The sequence below is a fragment of the Nipponia nippon genome, unplaced genomic scaffold (assembly GCF_047370975.1).
Source record: "Nipponia nippon isolate SJK-2023a ecotype South Korea unplaced genomic scaffold, ASM4737097v1 scaffold_1, whole genome shotgun sequence".
NCBI classification, from domain to species: Eukaryota; Metazoa; Chordata; class Aves; order Pelecaniformes; family Threskiornithidae; genus Nipponia; species Nipponia nippon.
In genome coordinates, this window is record NW_028262290.1 from 148,425,559 (window position 1) to 148,451,555 (window position 25,997).

Here is a 25,997-nt window from a genome sequence, read left to right on the forward strand (position 1 = left end):
CCATCACCTGCTTGGCATTTCCATAAAGTTAGCACTGATGATAAATGGAAGAACCAAATCCAGCTCCTCAGCCTAACCCAGCCAAATGGTCTACGAGTAACTAAAAGCTGCGAGTGAGGCAGTGGGAATGCACGCTGTTTTGGAGTCAAATCTAGTTTTTTATTTTAAGCCACAAGAAACAGCCATGTTTGATTATATTGCATTTCTTCAAAGAGGCATCTTGTACTTCACTAGGAGATAATGTGACATGTTATTAAGTGCTTATAATTGGTGTGTTTTTGTTAAAATATACAGTATAAGTCATTCTTTTGAGTAAGCAGTAAATGAAATTCATATTTTACAAAACCACAGCTTTCTTCCAGCTTATATCTTTCAAAAATAAACATGATTGCTTAACAATAAGTTACAAAGAACAAAATACACATTCCTGCTCACCCACGCTTTCCTAGTGTGTGCCACAGACAAGTTTAAGATGCACAAGAAATACAGCCTAGAATCACTGTGAAGTCTTCAAAGCCATTCCCTGACAAATTTATGAAAGGAACTTAATGTACGTGAAAATTTGGCTTTTAGTAGTTCATTTGAAATTTTTTACTTTATCCTCTGCTGATGTCAGGTACTATGATGTCACAACAGCTGCTGGTGGTAATGATTGATACCATACAGAAAAAGCCGTGTTCTGAAGCAGAGGTTAAGCAGTAGGAAAGAAAAACAAATTTTCTTTTTATGCAAATAATCGGAGTATAGTGTGCTGATATAATTTCTGCCTAGGTCTTGACTCACATGCTAGTATATTGCTTTCATTCTAACATTACACACATAATAGCAATCAAAACACATTTTTCTACTTTAGTTGTAGATTGACTATAGTATTACAGAATTATTTATACATAAACACACACAGCAAGCTACATGTGGTATCTGTATTGTGTGAAGTCTATATTATTATGGGCTTCCACTATAAAAATTGGTTTTGATAACAAAAAATGAGTACACAAAATGTTATGCAGAAGCCAAGCTGTTTAGAAATACAATTGCTCAAGCTTTTAAATAAAGCGCAACAGCTCTTTAGTAGCTCTTTAGTCCAGAAGCCATCCCACCCTGAAGTTATATTTACCAAGCTGGCTTCAGCAGCCAGTTATTTCACTTTGTTTTGGCTATGCAAGGAAAGAAGTGCTCCAAACATACAAACCAGTATTTTTTATGCTTTTCGTATGATGTTTATAGAAATTTTACTAGTTAATAAAAATTACAAAGAATAATAGATTAAATCATATTTTAATACTCAAAGTTTAATTAAGAATTTTATTTCAAAACGTTTTGTGAATTATACAGATGAGAGCTCTATGCAACAACTTTTCTAGGAAGCTACATACTTATATTAGTTAAATATTTCCTTCTGAATAGTTGGCGGTGTCAATTTCTTCTGACAATTTAGGCGGGCGGGTCTTGGAGATGTAGGGATAGAGAAAAAGAAAAAGAGGAGAGAGGCAATATCTGAAAAACAGTCCTTACTCATTTGCAATGTAGATAACTTTGTGCTTCTCAATTACTTCTATGTCATGCTCCAGTTGTTTCATCTGTGATTCCAGCTTTTCTTTATATATCTTCTTGGGTATGGTGTCTATTTCTACTGAAAGACCCTGAAATTCACGATACACTTCCTCCCAGTTCTTTTTCAGCCCCTAGTGCCATTACATGAAAAGGAAATATAAGAGAAAAACTTACTTCATTAAGAATAATAGGCGTATAAACTACTTAGGGTTTTTTGTTAATATGGCATTTGATAAGTGTCACTGCAATGTCAAAATAATAGATAAATATATGGATAATGTTTAATGATCTTAATTGGACCAAATTAATTAAATGCTTAAAAGTCACAGTAGTTGCAACAGAAAAAATTTTGACTCATTCTGATGCAATATAAGGAATAGTCCTTAAAAAACTCTGTGCCTTGGAGAGAAAAAATTACAGTCTTTAAGAGGCAACAAAACAATAATTATACTACCCAATGAAGGACGAGCTACAAAAATGCTAAACTGAAAAAAATTATGTCAATCTGAGTAACAGTCAACAATTGTTCTTACTTTCTCTCCTCAAGAGGATAATCAAAATCTACACATCCTATACGTGCATACATACATATATGAGGATTTCGTAGAGTTTATTCAGTGCATCAAATGTCCTCATGAAAACTACATGGGTGAACTTAATAATCACACCTACTACAAGGAACTTGTAATCAGTAAATAATACAATACAGCTCTCAGTGAGAAAACACTTTTCCAAAATGTTTTTGGCTGTCAGTTCTTTTTTCTTAGAGGAGATCACAAAGTATCTTCAAAAATGAAGAACTGAAGTTACTTTCTTGGGAACTAAAGTTTTCAACTCTCCTCCGTAACTGAAACCGAATTCAGCTGACATGCTTATTTTATGGCACGCTGTGATTTCCAGCCTCATCCTCTCCACCTCTGCCTTCTTCTCCAGTATTGTTAAGCACCTTTTCTCCCAGATTGGCTAATTGATTAACATACTGAAGTTAAATTTAGATGAATTGTTCTTAATACATATTTAGCTTTGAAGATTGTTGCTTCTATTTCAGAACTCAAGGACTCTTGTGCTTGATGATTTTGTCCACTGTATGAATTGATTTAACAGAAAAAAATGACCTCTCCCTGCCAAAACTGACTAAGAAAAACATACTTTTTAATATGAACTAATATTTTACTGATTCAAAGCAGTGTATTTATTGCATAGCAATTTGTGCTTTTTGCATATTCATATTAAGCATCTAAGTGTTGTCCATAAAGGTTATGCCAACAATCTTCATACACAAATACCTACATAAATTTAAGAATCCTACCTCAACATGTGAAACTAAGAGCAACAAGCCTTTTTATTTACTGTCTTGTAATGTTACTTGTCTTTGCAGTCCAATGCTGTGAAGTACTTAAATAAAGCTCCTAGTCTACCAGGCATAGGGTATAGTTTACAAATATAGAGTCATGAAAATAAATACAGTATTTCCAAAACTTTCATAGAATAGTCATTCATAGCTTCTTTTACATAATTCTTCTTTGAGTACATTAGTAAAAACTGGTTTGGAAACAGTGAGCTTTAGAGCGTGCACTCATCACAATTTACTCCATCCCTACAGAGTCGAGAGATCAAAAGCAGATCATGACTCCCTACATAAAAATCTCCCTCACAGCTCCTCCAACAGCGATGTAATATGCTGACCACTATTGCTATGTGCTAGATCACAAACTGAGTATCTAACGCTATATAAGGAATTCTAATACATGCTGGATCAGTGAGAAATATGTGCTGCATTTATCAACATACTCTCTTAATTCTCATAAAATCCCAACCAAAGTAAGCATAATGGAGAGAGAGTTCAAAAAATGTTGGCACAAATTATTTCCCTTTATTTTTGTAAGTTCATGAGGCTTAATTTTGTTCTCAGACATCTATTGCCACATATTCTTTCAAATTAGATAGTGCACATGTGTTCACTAGCAATTTCAATTATTTTAAAAGGCAGGAATTCACATATGTCTACAGCTGAGCACTGGGCAGAAGCCACATACCCTGGGGACACTAATTCCTCCTGACAATATAACTGTATAAGTAATCTGGCCCATGAAAGAGCAAACTTTTTTTAAAAATTTAAAAGAAAATACTGAGTTAATAAAAACAATCTAAAAACTTTTCAATTAAAATATTTAAGTGCATTCTTGTATTTTAAAAATATAGAACATAATTTTAATCAAACTAAATGCAGAACTGTGAGCAGCTGAACTCACATGCCTTTTTGCACATATATTTTTGCTGCATAGTTAACTTGCTGGACCACCAGCTTGTCCCATGCCTTTCCCACCATAAAAATATCTTAATCTTCACCCTTGCTGTTATGTTCTTTATATTGCTGTCAATGCAATACCCTCACCTCTCTCCCATACTCCTGCCTAGCTTCTACTGCTTGCTGCATAAGCAAGAGACACCATTGTGCTAGCTATTTTGGATCTTGCTGATTAACCAGTTAATCTTTGCAAGTGAGTTAGACACTGTGTTTTCTCTCTAGATATTCTGCTGGCTTTTTTGTGGGAATTTAGCATCTTGGAGATGTCCATCCATCTGCTAATTTGTTTCAGGTGGCTGCTAAGATCAAGTTGTTAAGGGACAGACTGATAAACAGATACCACAGTGAAGTAAGCCTCATTTTCACAGGAAATTTGGATAAAATGTGGTCATCAGAAATTCCAGTTGAAGGATTGGATATACTTTTAAAATGTCCCTTTTCCGCTCTACTTCTTTTATGGTATTACTTTTCTTTAGAAAATCTTGCGCAATAAAAACTGTATGAAAGACAGTATCCAAAGCAGCTTGACAAAATACAATTTTTCCAGTCATACTTCTACGAATATATTGCGATTTAATTCTGTTTTCTGTTTTTGCCACATTTTAAAGCATGACCTTATTGTTTAGTCAGTGAGGTCACAATGTGAAGATAGAAATTGCCAATAAAAGCGGCAATGTTATGTATCAGGAAAAAAACCCCTGTATTTTTCCATGATTGACAAGTGAGAGTCAGAACTGTCACTAAATCCATATAGGTAATTTTCTGCATTCCTTTGAAGTTTCACTGAAATTCCAAGTCATTAATGGGGATAGGAATCTAACAGAATTGAAGTACTTGTAAAACTGGACTAAAACTGTAGCTAAATCAGCTTCCTTCAGTTCAGTTTACAACTGTTCTACAGCTCCATCTAGTGAAAAAGTAGCTAACTCATTTGCCTCGCTTAAAAAATCTAGTATACTTTTATTATTTATATGGACTTACATTACCTTGTTAATCTTTTATACACGTTACTAATTACACTAAATCAAAATATGCACCTGGAGAAGACTTCTCCTTTCCTCATCAGATAGCTGTTTCATGGCTCTTTTCTTGAGATGCTCCAAGATACCAGCCTCATATTCTTCCTGAGCTCTCTTCATTTCTTCAATTCTCCGTGTTACATATTTCGGTGTAACACCATAATCCTATAAGGGTAAGGAAGAAGTTTCTTATATCTGCTTTTAAATAGGAAACAAAGACGTACCTGTCATCCATAGTATATTACATTTGCAAAGGCAGCTTGAAATGGAATTTTGTGCCACCAAGCAATAAAATCCTAAATCATAGTGTTCTTAGAAGTATCAAACGTGATTGTCTTTGTAGCCTAGGCAAAACGTATAAACAATTCCCTTCAATTTCTTTTTGCAACCTTGGAAGACAACAGAATCCAGAAACCAAAATGTCTATTTATAAGAACTGATGGTTGAGTGAGGAGTTTGAAACCTGTTAATGACAGCAAGCTACTTTACATTTTTATATGGTGTCATATTCTAGGTTCTGAAACACATTCCTCAGATACTTTCTTTGAAAGGTCTTCCTGTATCCTGATTTTTGCTGAACATTGCATGCCACAGAAGAGAGTGAATAGTGTTAATGCATACACAAAAATTGGACTAGTTAGGAATGATAAACTATCCCATACTGGATGTGGCAGAATTGTGTTTCTGGGAGGAAAAATAATTTCTTAATATCCCAGATGTGCTAGGGGGAACACATCTACTTTGCCTTATCCTTTGTAAAATGAAGCCTGTCTAGCTCTGCCAGAAAGTACCAGAGTCTACCTTCTTTCTACCAAATGCTAAATGATTCACAGATCTTTTAGTGTTGGGTAGCACTATGACTAGCATTGTTTAGATAGGTGTTTAGCCATGCAAAAGTACTACAAGGGCTGCAGGTTCACTTTGCATTTTCTCTGTCATGAGTTATGTCATATGTGTCTCTTTGCATAATGCTCTGTCATGAGTTACCTGTTTAGCTAAGCCAGACTCCTGATACATCTTGTTTTCCTGAGGAGTGGAATGGGCTGTTCTTGTGCTTGGAGGAGGTTGTCCTTAAAGGCATGCCAGCTCTCTCAAGCTCCTTTGCTTTTCAGAGCTGTCTCCCACGGGGTGCTACCTACTAGTTCCCTGAATAAGCTGATGTTTGCTCTCCTGAAGTACAAGGTCTGTACACTGCCACCTGCATCCCTGAGGAGGAGGGGATCTTAAACTACTTCACGGCCTGTGCAACCAGGACTACTATCGATTATCACACCCCTGACCAGTTCTTTCTCATTTGTAAGTAGCAGAACCAGAAGAGCATGACCACTGGTTGGCTCATCCACCATCTGTGTTAAGAAGCTGTTGCTGACATGCTCCAGGAACCTTTTTGGATTGCTTTCATCCCATTGTGTTGTCCTTTCAGCAGATATCAAGGAAGGTGAAGTCTTCTGCAAGAAGCTACACTGTGATCTGAAGATTTCCTCAAGTTGCTTAAAGAGATTTCATTCCGTTCCTCACCTGATTGGATAGTCCATAACAAACATGCCTTTGACTCTTACTGGCCTTTCCTCTGATCCTGACCCAGAAGCTCAACCTGCCTGTTGCCAATTCCATAGAAAAGCTCCATATATTTAAACAAGCTCCTTCATCCTAGGGGCAACCCCTCCTCTTCTTCCCTGCCTCTCTTTCCTAAAGCGCTAGCATTCATTCTTCACAGAACTCCATTTATGTCCCCATGAGATACTCCCTGGGCTCCCAGTGCAAAACATACGCTATTGCTTCAGCAGCATCATTCTGCCAATTTTTTCTGACAGCATAAGCGAGTTAATACAGAGCAAGGCACAACTCTAGTGCCAGTAATTTCTCCCTGATGAATTTCAAAGGTCCACCACAAACAGCAGTGGTATCTAAACATCTCAAAAAGAATCACAAACATTTCACAGGAGAATGCAATAGAGAACCTGAAATAGGCATTGCTACTAGTATTTCCACTATAATTTAATAAAACTTACCTTTTTTTTAATATATTTTGGAACAAGTCCTGAAGTTTCAAGCAGATATTTATCTCCCTGTCTTCTATCAACATAAATAGGTTGAGGCTTTTTAGGCAATCCTGTGATAGCAGCAACTGCATTTGTATTTATGAAATTCTTTTTACTCTGAATTCCCACAACTGGGTGATCTGTCCTCCGTGGCACTGATAATGCAGGCAATTTTTTACTATCCTGTTCTTTTTTTCCTGTGAATTGAGCATGTAAACATTCTCAGCAATAACCATGAAGAGCTTTGCAATTTAATGTTACTACATTTTTCAAAAGGGAAAAATTACATACAAAATTACATAAAAATAGGAACCAACTGTATCTACAATGAAAGAATTGACTGGGAACGTACTATGATGAAAACGAGTATGCTTGTTTGGCATAACAGAAGTTTCATAACCTAGGAAATACTACGCTGTTTTAGATGGGTTTCCTTATAATATGCCACTCGCTTCCTCTTAACTGCAGTAGTACGGGATTTCTTTCAAATGTAATTAAAACTACTTTTACTAGAGATGCTCATTGTCAGGGCCTTTAGGCATTAATGGCCCTGCCCAGTGTCACCTGGGGCATCCACCCCACACCCTTGGGCTCAGGAACCCCATTTCAGCTCAGCTCTGGGCTGTCAGTGCCTGGCTGAGCTGTCTCAGCCGTGTCTGCCCCCAGTCCTCTTCCTGAAGAGCTGTGTGGAATCAGGGGATGGACTTGGCCCACTACCCTGTCTTTCCTGATGGTCACTAGGCCATTGATAGGACACATTTTCATCACCACCTGCTCTGCTTGCCTGCCTCTGGTGTGGTGGGACTGCACCCTGTTGGTGAGGTCATTGCCCAGCCTGCGTTGTGGTTGCCCTCAGTTTCTGCCTCACCTCCCCTTAGGGAAAAGCCCTGCTCTTGCTGCTCCCTAAACAACTCGTAAACAACTTCTCACAATCCTTTCTCCAGAGAATATAGAAACTCTTCCTTTTTAGTGTCATCTTTTCTCCAAGGCACCAACAGAAAGCCAGTAGTCTCCTGAATAGTCTGACTTCAGGTGAGTGATGAAAGACAATTCATTTCCCACCATATTTCCCACTAGATATAACTCTAACTCACAGTCATTATCAGAGATAATGACTTGATTCAGGTTGTCTGAGTTCATGTTCTTCTTTGGCAGAAAATAACTGTAATGTCACATGTGACCGAGCTCATTCCTACAACAGCTTGTTTCCTGATACTGACCCCATGAACCAGTGCTTTCCTGGGTTTTGTTTTTACAACCTGATAGCTTGCCATAACTTAGTACCGTAGGACATGCAGACTTAAATCTCTCTTTCTCTTAGCATGTCCTTTTGGAAACAAGATCTCTGAAGCTTCTCAGTGAGCACTGGCTCACCCTTATCTGCAGTACACTGGTGCACACTTGCTGCTTTGGGAGCCCCCGCTTTTTCTGGAGCCAGCAACCGAGCTTGGTTAAAATGAATGCCAGAGTCCAGTAATACAAGATTCAGCTGAAGGTTAAGAAACACACCTTCTGTAAGGAAGTGGGAGTAATCAGACTCTAAAAGTATGACACTATCCCAGACTTCAGGGAGAAAAATTTAATCTTTCTGTTCTGTCCTTGCAATCTATTTTTTAACTAGTTAGATCAAACCCAGTCTTGAAGGCGGCACAGATACCATGAAGACAATGCCGTAATTCCATTTAGACAACTGATAACTGGTTAAATTCCAAGTGATGAAAGTGCCATGCTTTGAAACAGATGATTAAGCGACATAACTTCTCTGAGGTAGGTATGAAATTCCATCCAGCAAAGGTACAAGAACTTTCTGAGTTAATGATACAGTTCCTTCTCAAGATCTGTTAGGATCTAATCATGGCAATGAAATTACTAGTCTGGATCAAAGCTATGATGCGTCATAGTCATTTTGAGGCTCTGGTACATTGACTCCAAATGCAAACACCCAAGGACATACTGCTATCATGAAGCCCTGAATCAACAAGTTGAAATAGAAATATTGTGAGCTGCTTGTCTGAGAAAAATTGGTCAGAGTGCTGTATCTTAATATATAACTAGATATATATAGATGAACTAGATAACATTAATTTTATAATACAAGGACTTAAAAGGGATCTTACGGACTGCTCCAAATTATTGGTGAATCAACCTTCTTTCCTAGGCCCATCTAAAACACTAGTGTGGTAATTTAACAAGGTCTTGAGCTTGGAAGCATTCATGCTCAGATGTCATGCAGTATTACATTCCAGTATACTGAACGCTGTTCGGATTTCCTGAAAAAGTGAATACTTTATTCAAAAACGACCCAGGATGCCTACAGGACCTCTGGGACCAAAGCTTACCTTAAGGTTCTAATAATCCATATTGCCTGAGGCGTTAAGCCTCCGAAGCCTCCTGGGACTGCCTGTATTTTCAACACTAAAGCCATTTGCATGTGCCACGCAAATTTGGGTGCTGGACTCCTACATTCTCTTAGACAGCTTTTTTTTTTTTTGTACTGTACGTTAAGCTTTTCTATTTTTCCAGGCTAAAAACAATTTCAAGCTGAAACTTTAGAACTCAATTACAAATTCTGACAGCAATGTACTTAGAACTCCAGCAGCACTAAGAAGGTCACTCCACCCTTGCAGAACCAGCCATGAGGCTGAACATTAGAACTGTCAGCTCCTTATACCCAGAATTATGGTTTGTGCCCAAAGACAGAATGCATTTTGCAACAAAATATTCCTATTTTCTTATTTCTGTGACACGCAGCTCTCAAAAAAATTCTGTGCTTTGAACACTGCCAGCCAATTTAATGCTACAGGAGTAAGAGCTGACGATGAGTGCTGACGAGTAAAAGCCGTATGTTGGTTATAGCATCAAGAAAGGCACACATACTTTTCCCATATCTCTTCAAGCATTGAAAACAATTAGTTCACTTTTAATACCCCCATTCATATTATTTACTTTAATATTAATGACCAGTTGCAGAAAAGAATGACGTACAAATCTAAACTACATAATTACAAATTGAAATATCAGCAGGATAGAACATATCATCAACACATCTTCAACATCTGAATAGCTGAAGCCAAAAGACATATAATTTTTCTTTCTATTTCAGCTGGTTTTGCAGCACATGACAGTAAATGCTTACTGTATTTTCTAATCACATACATAATTTCCTTGTTGCTTGTTTCAGTATTTTACACAATAAATAAGAAACATTTTTGTAAAATAGAGAAATAATTTTGGTATCATAGATACTATAAAAGGAACAATGGAAACTGCACCAGCACACAAAAATTATTTTAAATTAAAAAAAAAAGATTCTCCATAACTAACTGTTACTTTCAACATTAATATTATCAATTTTAAAATTAAAAAAATACATTACATTTCATATATTTCATGTCTACACTTACTTGCTGGTAGCTTGGGTTCCTTTGAATGTTTCTGCAGAAAGTTTTTTGGAGATGGCACTGCAACTTTTGCTGGTCCCATAGTTTTCCACTGAGCTTTATTTTTTGCTACTTCACATTTCACAGATGGTCTAAATGTGGATATATACCTTAGACATTAAATAATAGCCATAAAAAGTTAAAGGTCAGAAAATTATTAAAAATACTTCTTCAAAGAATATACATTTTTGCAGTAGTTCATGCCAACAGCCTAAGCTATTTTGTTTTGTACTCTCTCCCAAATAAAGGCCATCATTCATACAACCTCCATACAAAGGCTAAGGCCAGCACTGCACTGACAAGTTGTACTTCTGATTCTGAAGTTAGCTTGCTTCTTCCTTCTTCTCTTGTGTCTCCAAGGTCAGTATTATCACACTTTGGAAAACGGTTCCTGTATGCTCTGTTCATATAAATACTGAAAACAGGTATTTTGAAACTCAACAAAACCTAAATTTTGGAAATAAACTGCTTTGAGCATTGCTTACTAAAAGTCTGACAGAAATGTGAATTTATTATTTTCATGAGGTTATGCATTGCACACTTTGGTCTTTATTTTTTAATTAACTCATTTTGAAAAGTTCTTTTTTTAGGGCTATTTCTTTTGTTCCAAAATGCATCCAAAATATGCAGCTGTTGTGCATGTACAGGAAAACAGTAATCATGAACCTGCTTTGCTGGATTTTCTGTATTTGAAAATCTGTAGCATGGGGAAGATGCAAATGCCAATGTATCTTGGCTGTTTCGGAAGCTGCAGTTGCAGTACATTGTAGGGCCTTACATAACATAGCAATCAAACATATCTAAGGAGAAGCTCAGTTGGCTTCAAAAAAGATGAGACCTGTATTGATGAGAACATTTGCTGCTTCATTCTATGGGATGAAACATATTTTAGAGGTATTGAAAACCTCATGCTTCAGAAAACACGTCAAATGTAGTCGAGAGTTGGACAGAATGTTCTCGATCATCAGTTTATCTTATTACTGTCCATTGTATCGTCTCAATGTTCCTGTTGAACCATCTGTTACAGACTATTATAAGAGATTAGATGAGATGGATGACTGCTCTGAAATAGCACAGCAAACTGTGTATTTCTTGGATTACACAGATCCAAACTATGATCCTGAACTGTCGTAATCAGTGGTGGTTTTGGCACTAACTGAAACAACTAATGTGAAAACCAGTAAGGGCTCAGATATGAAAAGCTGTATGCACACGGTATGCACACACTGCTGTTTTGGTGTAATGTTGCATATGGCACTGTAACTTCTGCTTTAATCGAAAGTATGCAAACATGTTCTCCAATCATTAGCTGATTTGCAGCATCTTGCCTCTATCTGAAGGACTGAGCTGTCACAGATGTTTTCCTGAAGGAGCAGAACTCCCTGCTCCTGAAGCTCAGGCTACCTCATTGTACCTTTTAAAAGCTGACCATCTTTAGGAAGCATGTCATATTAATTTATGGTGGACAAAAGCTGACACACAGTTGCGCTTTTCTTTCACAAAAAAAATGTGTTTATGAAAAAAGTATACCATGTTTTCAGGTAACGAAAAAAAAAGAACAAAAAGATTACACATAATGCAACCTATTTTACAGAAATACTGAAATAGGATGAAAGAAACGATTTAGTGCTGCGGCAGTGAATGGGGGTCATAGTAGCCACACTGATAAAAGCTTTTGTATATGAGCTGCCAATGTCTGATACATGTATTTGTACTTGATCATAACATTAGAAAATGTAAGAGGACTTTATTAGAAATGTGGAGTTATTTTGTCTTCCGGAGATTTGGTTTCCAAAATCAAAAAGACGATTATGTACATAAGATATTCCAGAAATACCTCTAATTATAAGGAATGAGGTTTTATTTATTTTTTCTGTTAAATTCATGGCAAACAGCCATCAACGTTGGCACAAACCCACCACATTCATAAATTACTGCATTCCTCACCATTTGCTAGGAGTGGCATTGCAGCCACACAGTAGAGAAAGGTAGTGACTTTATGAGTCACTACTTTGACTGACTTTTGTCACTATTGTGACAAAATGTCACACTTTGACTTTTGTCACTATTTGTCGCTACTCACTACTAGTCACTTTTTGACCTAGCAGGGGTCACACAGTCTTGGAATGAGAAAGTGAAGGAGAAGGTATTGAGTTTATTACATATTGGTATAAGGTTTAGAGTTGTCTTAAAGATGTCCTTTGTAGACAGCTATAGGCATTCCTTTGGACAGACAGATGTGGCGGTTTTATTTTTTCAATGACTTTTCAGGCCAAGAAAGTGGCTAAATACTGTCATACGCCAATAACATAGTGTTAGAATGGGTTGCAAGGAAGAAAACATGGTTATGGGGAACTTGAGAATCTTAATCCATTCATTATTTGGCAAGGGGAGAAAAGACAATAAGTTTGTAAGAAGACAGTTACTATTCCTTAGGTGTCATCTTGGGACATCAAAGTTGGGGACAATGAGGATGCTTGCCTTGGTTTCATGAGTAGTACCTGGTCAGTTGAGAGTGAAATATATATGATGTCATTTGAAGAAAAGAGACCCTAGATTTTGTGTGCATTAGTTAAAACTGGTCAGGTCGTGCTATTAACCAGGTTCAACACTGTTGCTACCAGCTGGATATTTGGCACATTGTGAACCAAAGCGGGAAGTGGGGTGACAACAGAAGTCAATGACATCAGAAGGGGATTTATCAGATTGCATCCAACCTAAGAAATCCCTTGCCTAAACTGAAGCCGGCGGTCATGCAGTATCCAAGTCCCTGAATGGTATTAAGACAGGAATGGATGCAGCGTGCTGTGTGCCTTGCCGTACTGTCATTTCACTTTCCTCTGTCTGCCAAAAGTATCTTTCATTCACATTGGAAACAAAGAAAGATGTATTATCTATTTTGACATGGAAAAGGTTCAGAACTAGGAATCTCACAAGTCTGAACCTTTTTACCTGAAAAGGGATAACTATTTTTGTTCTAAGGAGCACCACTGATATTTCCGCTCATTTTAAAGCTATTGAGTTATGGCTTGAGTTAACCTTTCACTGAAAATGCTAACTGTAACAGTTTTCTTTCATATAAAATAATAGGGACCTGAAAAAAACCCTATATGTTTCCATAATTATCAAATAAGAACTTTACAAAAACTCTCAAAGAAATTAATACTAGGGGGGGCAAAAGGCATTTTTAATGTTTTTAAGGTAAGGGGTGAGAAAGAGAAGCAAAAGAAACAATGTCAGAAGACATACCTGACACATGAAAAGAATGGAAGTCTGGCACTGAGAAAAATTTTAAAAATCCCCAACTTTTCAGCTGCTCACTGAAAAATTGTTATAAGTGCGAATAACAAAGCTGTCATGTAACTCCTCTGCGTGGAAAGAGTGCTTTGTAAATTCTTTGTCAATGAACAAGATGGCATTGCAGATACCAAACTGAATCATCAGCCATGGAGCAGGCTGTAAACCCTCAGATGTTAGTTAGTGACTCATTAGGAGGAGCAATAACTACGCAAAAACTAGATTTGGGGTTTTTTAATACCTGTTACCCGTAAGACGTATCGCCTTGCCAGAACCAGTCACCGTGTCTGCAAGTGGTGCTGTCACACCCACGTACCTGGGAGGTTTGACAGGCTTCTCCTCCAGGCGGGGCAGGAGGTTATAGATGCTCTCCTGGGCACACTGCGCCGCCATCCTCCGGCCGAGGGGCCCTGGCCGCGGGGGAGCGTCCACCTTGCTGAGGGGGCCTGGAGGCGGGGGAGCGCCCACCTTGCTGAGGGGGCCTGGAGGCGGGGGAGCGCCCAACTCGCTGAGGGGCTCTGGGCGCGGGGGAGCGCCCACCTCGCTGAGGGGACCTGGCGTTTCCTCCCTCTTCGCAGCTGCCCCCCGCCCACCTCAGCGAACGGCTCCCTCCCGCGCTGAGCCCCCGGCCCGCCGCCCGCCCCCTCAGGCCGCCACACTGTTGTCTCCGCCGTTACTAGGGGAAGCCGTTGCTCGGTAACGGCGGGCGGAAGCGGGCTGCCGTGGCTCCGCCCCCCTCCGGCGGAAGGCCGCTGTCGGCAGGCGCTATGGCCAGGGGCGGCGGCGCAGGCGCGATGGCGCCACGCGGCGCAGGGAGCGGCACAGGCGCACTTGGCGGAGGTGAAGCCGGCAGGGCCGGGGAGCCGCGAGGGGGCGGGGCGGGCAGGTGCCTGCGCCTGCGCTTGCGCCCGCGCCCGTGCGGGCGGGGGGGGGGTGGGTGGAGGTGAGGCTGGGGCGCGCGCGGTACCTGTGGCAGCTGGCCCCGCCCCCGCCGGTACGTGCGCGCGCCGCGCTGGGGGCGCCTGAGGGCGCCTGAGGGCGAGGGGAGCCGAGCCGAGCGGAGCCCAGCCCAGCCCAGCCCAGCCCAGCTGAGCTCAGCCCAGCCGCGGGCACAGGGCAGGGGCGCCACCCGTCCCGAGGGGAGGTGGGAGGCCGGGGCTGCGCTGGGCGGGCGGGCGGGCGCGGCTGGCCCGGCTCTGTGGTGTGGCGCGGCGCGGCGCTGCCCCGGCCCCGGCCCGGCCCGGCCCGGCCCGGCCCGGCCCCCTCCTGCCAGCCGCGCTTTGACACCTTCGGGGCGTCGAAACGGTGAGGCGGGAACCTCTGCAGGATCTCAGTCTGTGGGGTGGTCGTGGGACAGTTGAAGCTGAACGGTTTAGTTTGTGATTTTTTTTTTTTTTCTCTGCATAAAAGCTCTGAGAAAAGTCAAATGGCAGTTGTCCTCTGTTAACAGTTTTGAAATATAATTACCAGTCTTGACCTACCTTGAGGTCTTCGACAGCTGCTAATTGCCACTGACTTGTTTGGTTACTGAATTTTAACCATACCTTAAGTTGTTGCAAACTTGTGTCTATACCAGTAACAAAATTTGGTTTTCACTATAACTCTTGTCATCAGCAGAGGTTGTTACAGCTGTGGATATTTGCTGACGATATGTAGGTGCTGTCAGCAGTCCAAGTGAAGGGTCGAGGTGTATTGTCAAAACTTAAAATTTTATTGGAGGTACGGATGTAAGCTCTGCTTAAAAAAAAATACCGCTAATTTGGGAGAATTAGCTATATGTAAAGTTGGATGGTTTGGTGTTCTAACTAGACTGGTAAACTCTATGAGATATAAAGTCTGATTTGAGCTGTTTTTACAGTACGGTTTTGCCAATTGAATAAAAAATGGTTTCAAAGAAACAGTTGAATTCAATGGTTGCAAGCTTCTGTGTAAATGTACTTTATATGGGTGCAAAATTGAATTACACTGGAATAGATTAAACTGATTGAGCAACTGAATAAAGAAATTCCCTGCAAAGTTTTGCACCAGGTTAACCAAGTTGATTTCAAACAATACCATAGATTGCTTATAAGTTCATGTAAACATGTTAAGCTTATAACTAGACAAATCTGGGTCTAGTTCCTTGTCTACACCTGTAATTTGGAGGGATTTAAGTCCCTGTGGCCTGGATTCATAAAGCAGTCCAGATGTTATGTCCAGCAGCTGTGTAGTGTGTGCTGAGTGACTGCACCTCAAAGTGAATCTGTAGTGCAACTGGACGTGGTAGGCAGGCCACTATGCTTGGCATGGTTTGTACTCCCTTAGTTCATACATAACGCTTGAAGTGATTCCTATGTTCAGGAAATAAAATCGCTATAATATTGTCTCTAAATTTTTTAAAATTCTGAACATAACTTATTTACATCTGGACATTTAATACAAATATGTCTTTCTGGCCCTGTAGCTCTCTATGTTTGTGTTTATTAGGGTGCATTACTAGTATGGTACAGCTTTATAATGATACTGAATATTACAACTACTCTTCACAGATTGTTTTTTTCTTTTTAATAACTATTACAAAAACCTTATATTGTATCTATGTATGACCATTCCCTTCTACTTTACAAGGATTGGGAAAAAACTGTACAGTATGATATGCCCATCTTTACTCTCATCTATGCCTTGTAATTATAGCATGTTCATCACGTCACAGCACTGGGTGCAAACACAGAGGCTTACTGTTTGCAAGCTCATCTCTCCTTACAGAAGTGAGCAAATGCAAAGATTTAAACAATTAGAAGTGCTTTGACTTTGTAACTTATGTTAATAGCTTGGTAAAGAAAGGAGAGTATGAAAGACAGTACAGGGAACGCAGAGCAGTATCTAGAGCAAGGAGCATCTGGAAGTGAAGTCTTTGTGGTTTGCTCTTACAAAACTTGAGCTTCTGTGTCGTTTTTGAAGTTTGTGACGTGTGTCTGTGGAGTCATTTGATGTTATGCGTGCTGATGGGGAACAGCAGGGTCTTGAAGGACTGGTGTGATAACTGTAAACATGGGTTAATCATGGGTAGGTCTTTGGAAGATGATGGAGTTCCCATTTGGTGCTCACCTGCCTGCTACTGCAATTCCAGGCCTCCTCCTGCTCTCCACAGTGATAAAAGGCTGTTGGACTGGAGAGCATCTAGAGAAAAGGCACTGAACAATTGAAGGATTTGGAAACTTAGTCTTCAGTGAATTCCTTTAATTGTTTTGTTTAGTCTGTCTTGTCACTTTCTCATTAAATTTTTTTTTCACTGGTAAAAGTAGCTGGTGTAGAAACTAAAAAAAAAAAACAAAAAACATTCCAAAGCAAATGCTGGGGTGCTAGCAGCTAGATGGAGTCTTTAAAATGTACTTATTAGAAGTTGCTGATTGCCATTTTGGTTACGTGTTACAGTGCCAGAAAGGAGAAAAAAAAAAAAAGTACAACTTGCAGCTCTTTGTACTGCATACTATAGCAACTAAAAGTAATAATTTCTAAAAAATGCTGATTTTATATAGATATTGCAAATATCTATATAAAATATATATTGTTTTTTTAGAATTGATCCGTAAGCACCGAGTTGGATTTTTACATTTAAAATTTCATTAAGTTCCTAAAAGGAAGTTCAGTGTTGCTTTGCTTTAAGCATTTTTAGTAATGAACAATGAATAAATAACAATAACAAAGTGATACTTGTTTGCCTACCTAAAAAGAAAAATTACTCTGTAGGGATTTTCTGTGCATATTTGTGCTGATTTCTGCCCCCTCCTCGCCCCTTTACGGAGATTTTGAGAGTTCTTCCCCCTTTGCCCTAAACACGCACAAATTGTGCTGCAATTCGTGCTGTTACTGGTGTTGATTTCTCTAAGCAAACAAAATACCGTGTTGAGAGCTTCTTGCGTAATCGTTGTTGGAGATTAAACTTTCCTAGTGTTTTTTTTTTTTTTTTGAGGGTAGAGTGTCTTTATGACGTGTTTTCTCTCTCTCTTACTTTACACAAACTACACTCAATACAATTCTGTTACAGGAGTTCTTCACAAATCACTTGCTTGGTTTGCCATCTCTTTGGAAGAGAATTGGATGCAACTCTTTCAGCCTTGCTGTTGCACAAGTCTGTGAGTTTTCTGTGTATTTAAGTTGGTCTTGCTTTTTTTTTTTTTTTAGAAAGACAATATAAGAAATCAAAGGCAACTTTGGAGGTGGGGAAAATACATATTTTGTTAACATTTTGATTACAAGAAGGTAATTTAGTTAATCTTCATTATTTGTAAATACGTACTTAAAAGTAAGTCTACTAGAGGAAAATCTAATTGCTTTTGAATTCCTATAAACAATATTATTTGCAAATAGTGTTGTAGTGTTAGGTTTGGATGTCTTTGTTTACCCTGATGACATGGACTGTTTGAAGTTGGGTTTGTCAGTGCAAGTGAGCTGCAGCTATGCAGGAGAGGGGAATGACTCTTGTTCTGAAAAATACTTCCCTGGCACTGATGAAGTCATAACTGGATTTATGTTTGAATTCTTGTTGTTCTGAATTTCATATCCTTTAGTTTTTTTCCTAGATGTTTGCTGAAGGACTAATTACTGTTTGTTTTTTTTTTTTCTTTTTTAAGCAGTTGAGTGGATTGTCAAGTTGGCTTGGAAAAAGAAAAACCAACAGCCCAGCAGAAGATGTTTCACATTGTTCAATATCGTCCTTTAAGACTAATAACCCAAAACAGTCTTTCTAGCATGTGTTTTAAACTCATGCTTTCGAGACCTGTTGCATTTGCACAGCTATGGAAGTCGTGGTTCTCAAGCCATTGTCTTGTTGGAAACAAAAATATTATCCTGATGGGACCTCCGGGTGCTGGGAAAACAACAGTTGGGAGAATAGTAGGTCAGAAACTAGATTGCCCTGTCATAGACATAGATGACGATGTCCTTGAAACAACCTGGAATATGAGTGTGTCGGAAAAACTGCAGGATGTTGGTAATGAGCAATTTTTAGAGGAGGAAGGAAAAGCCCTGTTGAAGTTTTCAGCATCTGGAAGTGTCATTTCCCTTACTGGGTCCAATCCAATGCATTCTGCTGGCATGCGGCATATGAAGAAAAATGGAATAGTTGTATATCTGGATGTGCCAACCACAGTCATTATGAGCAGGCTGAAATCAATGAAAGTGGATCGCATCGTGGGCCAGTCTCCTGATATTTCTCTCAAGGACATACTTCAGTTTAGGAAGCAGTTCTACAAAAGGTGGTATGACATCCGTGTTCTCTGTGGAGGGGATATTGCGGCAGAGGTTGTAGCAGAAAAGGTACTTGATGCTGTGAAGAGATACCAAAACTCAGAACTGGAAACTTTCATTTCAACTAGGTCTAGTAGGTCTGGAAGGAGTATGGAAAAAGACTCTTGTAAATATTTCAGTGATGTTGTTACTGAGGGCTTAGCCCCTGATGGAGGACTCTTTGTTCCTGAGAAAGGACTTCCAAAATTCACTGCTGGAGAATGGCAAAGCCTAATAGAAGCAACGTACATTGATAGAGCCCAGGTGATGCTAGAAAGATGCATACATCCTGCTGATATTCCTGCTTCTAAGCTGGCAGAAATTATTGGAACCGCATACGGAGAAAACTTCACTTGCTCTAAAATTGCCCCTGTTAGGCATCTGGCAGGCAATCAGTTTCTCCTTGAGTTATTTCATGGACCAACAGCATCATTTAAAGATTTTGCATTACAGATAGTGCCACATATATTTGCATACTGCATTCCCAGAAGCTGCAATTACTTGGTTCTGGTAGCTACTTCTGGTGACACAGGGAGTGCTGTCCTAGATGGCTTTAGTCGACTCCATGACACTGACAAGCAGAGAATTGCTGTGATGAATTTTTTTCCTGAGGATGGAGTAAGCCCAATTCAGAAATCACAGATGATTGGCTGTCAGAAAGAAAATGCCTGGTCAGTAGGTGTCAAATCTGATTTTGATTTTTGCCAGACAGCTATAAAGCAAATCTTTACTAATTCTGATTATACTGGCTTTCTTACAGTAGAATATGGAACAGCTTTAGCTGCAGCAAACTCTATAAACTGGGCACGACTGCTTCCTCAGATAGTTTATCATGCCTCTGCATACCTTGATCTTGTTCATCAAGATATTATTCCTTTTGGAAGCCCTGTAGATGTTTGCATTCCTACAGGAAACTTTGGCAACATATTAGCTGCTTTGTATGCTAAAATGATGGGAATTCCTATTAGAAAATGTATTTGTGCTTCCAATGAAAACAACGTTTTGACTGACTTCATAAGAACAGGTGTTTATGATTTGAGGGGAAGAAAATTAATTCCCACTTTTTCACCAGCAGTAGATATTTTGAAGTCCTCCAATCTTGAGCGATACTTGCACCTGATTGCTAATGAGGATGGACAACTGGTGACACAATTATACACCCAGCTGGAAAATCAGGGCCACTTCCAGCTACGGAAAGATCTACTTGAAAAGCTTCAGCAGGACTTGGTGGCTGGATGGTGCTCTGAGGAGGACTGTCTAGCTGCCATTCACTCTGTATACAGTACTACAGGATATATTTTGGATACACACACAGCTGTTGCTAAAGTAGTTGCAGATCGATTACAAGATAGAACTTGCCCAATTATTATTTCATCTACGGCTCATTATTCTAAGTTTGCACCTGCTATCTTGAGGGCCTTGAGGATTGCAGAAATAAAACAGAATCCATTAAGTCAGCTTCACTTGCTGAGTTCTTACAGCCCTCTGCCTCCAGTCCACTGGGGCCTATTAGAGACCCTGAAAAAGAAGGGGAATGATCATCACCAGGTCTGTGCTGCTGATATGAGTATGCTGATGTCCCATATAGAAACCTTAATTCAAAATCATTTTATGAAAGTTTTCTGATTAAGTGATCACACCCCCCACTGTGTCAATTGCGATACCTTCTTAACAAGCTGCATGTTTTAATAAAGTCATGATTCATCTGGCCCGTGTCCAATCCACAGCGTAACGTCTGCAGCTTTATATTCAGCTGTCAAGTTTTCAACAGTATTTGTAAGTAACACGTGTGAGATTTCTCATAGTGGTGAAAGGTTGTGAACTGAGAGTATAAAAGATTGCAATACTTTTTTGCAGGTCATACATAGTAGAGAGAGCAGTAGTGCCAGCTTTCCTTGACAGTGCTGTCTCCTTCATAACTCTAAAGCATTCTCGGTGGAAGGAGGAAGATAATGAAACTGACCTTTCTGAAACTAATAGGTCTTGTTTTGTTGCAAGAATGATGTGATCATTTGGTCAGTAGGTGATTAGTTAAACTTTAACTCACTTCACTTAGGGCACTGAAACATAATAAGATATGTAATGATGTTCGTATTTTACTAATGAGGGTTGATTTCACTACAAAGATTGAAGTATGGTTGTATTGTTAATCCTTGAACCATTCAGTTTAGTGGTATGTTACCTTGTATAATATTTTTAATGTATTGTGAGGCCAGCATTTATGTAAAAAAAATGTGGTTATTTTGGTTTTCAGGTGTTTTTTTCCTCCCAGATATTTTCCTGTGTAAATTAGAATCCTTCATTCAATATTTTTAGTAATTTTTGAGATATACTCTTCCTCCAGTGTGTTGTAGTCTCTTTCCTAGATCTTTTCTATTTGAACTTTCAACTTTAGAATCCTTTTTTAATGCTATAGAAGAATTTGCTAGTAGTAGCAGCAGTCTCTTTAAGTAAGAACCAGACTTCACCATTTATTTACATTTATTTCTTGTATTCTAAGTTTTCAGAATATAAGTTTTTTCTTAGAGATCATATAGCTTTCTTGTTCTAATTACTTCTGTTTTCATATTTTTCTTAAATTAATTTCCTTGACATTCTATTCTATTCATGCTTTGCATGAATTAGTACAAGAAAGAAGCTTCCCAAAGTGCTTGGCATCTCATCAAGGAAAGTGAAGGATGAATTCCAGTGTCTGGAAAGTGTGATAGCGTCAGAGGTATTCATTGTATAACCTAAAATATATCTATGTTAGCAATCTGGTTTTGCTAAGGACAGGCTGTTTATTGTTGGGGTTTTTTGCATCAAAAAAAAAAAATAGAGCAGGTTGCCCTAGGAGATCATGTGGTTATGGACAAACTTATTCTGCTAACTGTAGATTAGATTTGGCGAGGGCGTAAAGTATAACTACATTTCACACTAAGAGAAATGGTAAAACGATGTATTGGCAAGTTTTGAGTGGCATGTAGTTACAGGTAAAGAGCTAAGAGTCATCAGATGTGAGGATGTATAGCTACGGGAGGTTGTGGTTCCCACCAAGATTCAAATAGGGAAAGTGTTGGCAAGAGAGGTGGTAATTGATAATATTTTTTGCTTCTTTGAGAGGCAACATCTCCTAGATGTCAGGACTTATTTGGGGCTTTGAACTGTTCCCATATCCCCCAGCTTCCTCTGTGTGTCTGCTTGTACTTTCTGCCACCTTAAAGGTGAAGAACTAGCAAACTATTTTAAAAAAATTGTCATTTCTTCCAGTGTAAGGTGAAAGACCCAAGCATGATGGGCATTTGCCACAGTGAATACATTATACAATAAAATTAAAGACAGCTGATAACAAAGGTGCCACACAATAGCTTTCTAGATTCTGCCGTTCTTGGGTGCCTTTTTAGGACCTTTCTAGTTCTTTTCTTTGCTCAATCCTCGTTCGCTATTTCTGCAGTAACTTTGGAAAATAATTTTCTATTTTTATTTTCACAGAATCATAGAACAGTCCAGGTTGGAAGGGACCTCAAAACATCATCTGGTCCAACCTTCTGTGGGAAAGGGAGCCTAGATGAGATTATCTAGCACCCCGCCCAGTCACGTCTTAAAAACCTCCAGCGATGGGGACTCTACCACATCCCTGGGGAGGTTGTTTCAGTGATTGAGTGTTCTCACTGTGAAAAATTTCTTTCTTATATCAAGATGAAACTTCTCCTGGTGCAACTTGTACCTGTTTCCCCTTGTTGTGGCTCCTTGTGAAGAGAGCCTCCATCTTCTTTCTAGCTGCCATTTAAGTACTGGAAAACTGTGATGAGGTGCCCCCTGAGCTTCCTCTTCTCCAGGGTGAAAAGACCTAACTCATTCAGTCTCTTCTCATAAGGCAGAGGAGTTTTCATTGTTTTGCAGACACAACATGAGAAAGACCATAAATATGAAATTAAAAAAAGTTAGCCCAAGTCCTGTAAGAAATATTTGCATGAGCACATTACCAAAAAAGAAGCATTGCTTGTGTAGGTGATAAGTGCACATCCACCTTGTATTTCTGTATGTTTCAATCTGATTCTCACAATAGTTCCAAGTGGAAAAAAATGTAAGACTTTCACTGGATGTGCTCAGTACAAAACCAGAATGCTAAATGTTAAAAAAAAAACCCAACAAAACACAAAAAACGAAAACCCCCAAACAAGCCCAACTGCCTAGATTGAACTACTGGAAGGGGAATTGGTTTCAGCATAAGCACTCTGGAAATCCTGCAGTACGTGGTTCCATGGGGCTTGATGCCATTTGACATCGTAGGGCGATTTGTCACACACTGTTACTATACTTCATAGAAATGTCTACAAAGAAGAGCTTGTTTTCATAGAAAGCACTTAAAAGAGAAAAGCTGAGATTCTAAACAGGATTAGGCTAGAAGCCAATGTCCTACCTTGAATTAGCTCGTTATTAGATAACAGAGGATTTATTTTGGCATGACTCAAACAGTATTTCAAAGTTCATAGCAGTAACTCAAGCTTGGTTTGAAGGAGAAAGTATTAGTAAAATTCCTAGTTGCTATTTGCATATCACATGAGCTATTATAACAGTTGATATGGTTACATGAATTGAATAAGTAAAAAAAATGAGGAGTTGTACTTAGTTATGGGCTTTCAATGTGACGTTAGGGTGTATAAAGGCAGTGGTTAAAGAGCATGTATGGTATTAGTACATTTCTCAGAATTTCTAAAGGCTTTTACAATACAGTATTTGCTCATTTTTAAAAATAATGAATTCGTTTTTGGACATTCTTATAACTTCAGTGAACTATTTCTGTGCACCACATCTGCTTGTGGATTCTAGTAATGGGCACTATAAAATGCTGCAGTAGTGTCGTGATCCTGGATGTACAGAGTGTTTGTGACCAGGTGCTGATGCTGTGTTGTGGTAGCTGTAATGTACAGTCTTCTGGCTTGCCTTGTCCTGCTGGGCCTGGAGGAATGGCAAAGAAGAAATTTCCAGCGTACTCGTTGTTATAGCTGGCTGCGGGGGGATAGGATAGTGAGGGAAGCAATCGTTCTTCCTTCCCAGTCTAGCTTTTCTAAATGTCAGTCAGCAAAATACTGTGGTTCAACAAATATTGTGCTACTGGTATTGCACTTTTTTTCCCCCACTATCAGTATTATGAAAGATTCAAAGGGCATTAATGATTAAGAGTGGACACAAGTGCCATTTTTTTGCCTTTTGCAGACATTGTGCACACTGGATGTTGTCATGCAATATTTTCTATTAACTTCTTAAGGCAAAAATGGTGTGCTAATGATGCACAAAAGCAAACCTACATTGTAATGGTTAGCAGGATTCTTTAAGCCATTTAGGCTTGGTGTATACACAGTTTGCTCCTGTTTGTCTAAAGATAGGATGTTGCAGTCTAAATCAATATAAACCAGGCTTACAAAGAATGTGAGCATGCATATATACACATTTCCACTAGCTTTGTTGACCTGGAGTAATAGCATAGCTTTAGTTAAGCTATTATTCTTCTGTATAGATAAATCTTTGCTGAACACTGATACTACAAGAAAAACCTTAAGGACAAATGCAACAAATGTAAGGACAAATGTAGTGTCTATATTTACACTTTGTATTATAAGAATATTTACATGGAAAATGCTTTGTTTTGCTTACAGACTTACCAGCTGCTCATTACTTGCCTTTAGTCACAGTCCTGCTTCTCAGGGTGACAGAGAGTGATTTGAGGTAAAGGGTGAATAGAGCAGATAGGGGTGACTTCAGAAAAGAATTCTGTTTTCTTAGTATTGTACGATTTAGAAATAATTGCTACTTATGTTTTTGAGGTGATGGAATATTTTAGCAGATGGAACTCTAAAGGGAAGATTCTTGTTTTTCAAGAGGTCAACTTTGCTCCTCAAGGACATCAAGAACACACATTGTTATTAAATATATCATGTTTGGCATGCCTGAAATATGCATTAGTAATTTGTATCCACTATATTTTTTCTAAATAAATACTGTGGGATCCACTCTGTAGTATTTTCTTTGCAAATATCTTCTTAAGTCCTTATCAATGTGATGTAAAGAAAACCCATGAAAAGAAGTGGTTTCAGAATTTGATATTCTTAAATTGTGAAAGACATGTTCTGTCTTGTGTTTACTTGAAAGTTAGGTGTATAGTAAATAATATAGTAATTCACTTTGCTGAGATTGACAGGTATTAGAGAGATAATTTGCATCATCCTGGAAGGAAAGTATGTATGAAAAAATAAACCCACATCAAAAACAGCAAATGTCTAAACACTGTTTACACTGTAGCACAGGCTTGTCTGGTGCTGCATGGAGAGTCTGTATTCTGAGGAATTAATATGGAAAAGGAAATCTATGACAGTTTAATCTTTCTTATTCGCGCCTAGTTCAGTGGAGGGATAAACTGGTGGTCTGTTAACAGTTGTGGAGCAACTTTGGTTCACTTGGAGTATGATTTCAGGATCATGGGCTTAAAAATTACTTGAATGGTTAAAACAGCAAGAAGAAATGAGTAGTTAATTTCAATGAATTAATGCGAACAAGCAGTTAATTCTGAACATATATTAGCAGCTTGAGGGGGATTTAAATGTTACTGTGGTTTTTCATAGTAGTCATAAACGTGCTCAGCATGCTTATCAGAACTGGGAAGCTGTTGCTTCAACAATTTTTCAGAATGCAGTGATCTGAAAGACATCAATCTTGGTCTTGCTCTCCAACTTAGGCATAACTTTTGAAGGTCTCCCGGCATAGAGGTAAATCTAACCTGTTGGTGCCTTTTACTCGAGAAGACTTTATTCCCTGGTAGCTGTTTAAGATGGTCTCTGGCTACTTTCTTGACAGCACAGGAAGTAAAAGGTTTAATAGGAAAATTGTTCAGCAGAATGAAGAAAACACTTGATTTACTTGCTTATGTATAATATTTTATAAAATTTAACCATGTATAGAAACCACAGTGTTTTCCCTGTGCAACATAGGAACACATTTTTCATAAAAAGTGGATCTTGACCTTTACAAAATCAGTTACATAGCACAGGAATTGTTGCTCTAGCATTTTTTTTTTAGGTATTTCATCACT

The 25,997-nt window shown here is 38.9% G+C and overlaps 2 protein-coding genes across 7 annotated transcripts; one reads left to right on the forward strand and one right to left on the reverse strand.

The window, feature by feature from the left end:
• Positions 1-1,261: 1,261 nt before the first annotated feature.
• Positions 1,262-14,373, reverse strand: ENKUR (enkurin, TRPC channel interacting protein). 2 transcript variants are annotated; one of them, XM_087777008.1, is made up of 5 exons: positions 13,977-14,373; positions 10,328-10,455; positions 6,894-7,120; positions 4,900-5,046; positions 1,262-1,685 (listed from the first exon to the last, which is right to left on the reverse strand). In XM_087777008.1, the coding sequence occupies exons 1-5, from the start codon at positions 14,051-14,053 to the stop codon at positions 1,512-1,514; spliced, it is 753 nt and encodes a 250-aa protein (XP_087633134.1). In that variant the 5' UTR covers positions 14,054-14,373; the 3' UTR covers positions 1,262-1,511. The 2 variants fall into 2 exon arrangements, with proteins under 2 accessions (XP_087633134.1, XP_009467311.1); XM_009469036.2 differs by having other exon boundaries at positions 10,328-10,473; positions 13,977-14,369.
• A 42-nt stretch (positions 14,374-14,415) lies between these two features.
• THNSL1 (threonine synthase like 1) lies at positions 14,416-24,933 on the forward strand. Of its 5 annotated transcripts, XR_015708835.1 has the most exons (4): positions 14,604-14,654; positions 17,688-17,775; positions 18,277-21,644; positions 22,400-24,933. XR_015708835.1 is itself a non-coding variant. In XM_087776969.1 (3 exons), the coding sequence occupies exon 3, from the start codon at positions 18,332-18,334 to the stop codon at positions 20,552-20,554; it is 2,223 nt and encodes a 740-aa protein (XP_087633095.1). In that variant the 5' UTR covers positions 14,416-14,500; positions 17,688-17,775; positions 18,277-18,331; the 3' UTR covers positions 20,555-24,933. The 5 variants fall into 5 exon arrangements, 4 of the variants coding, with proteins under 4 accessions (XP_087633095.1, XP_087633086.1, XP_087633113.1 ...); XM_087776969.1 differs by lacking the exon at positions 14,604-14,654 and adding an exon at positions 14,416-14,500 and having other exon boundaries at positions 18,277-24,933; XM_087776960.1 differs by having other exon boundaries at positions 18,277-24,933.
• Positions 24,934-25,997: the final 1,064 nt, after the last annotated feature.

Excerpts from the sequence above, each read along its gene's own strand:
- ENKUR (XM_009469036.2), bottom strand. The coding sequence starts at position 14,053 with ATGGCGGCGCAGTGTGCCCAGGAGAGCATCTATAACCTCCTGCCCCGC. Across the intron at positions 10,474-13,976 it reads AAGCCTGTCAAACCTCCCAG|GTATATATCCACATTTAGAC; the intron begins GTACGTGGGTGT and ends TTAATGTCTAAG. Across the intron at positions 7,121-10,327 it reads GGAACCCAAGCTACCAGCAA|GAAAAAAAGAACAGGATAGT; the intron begins GTAAGTGTAGAC and ends CTCAATTCACAG.
- THNSL1 (XM_087776969.1), top strand. The coding sequence starts at position 18,332 with ATGTTTCACATTGTTCAATATCGTCCTTTAAGACTAATAACCCAAAAC.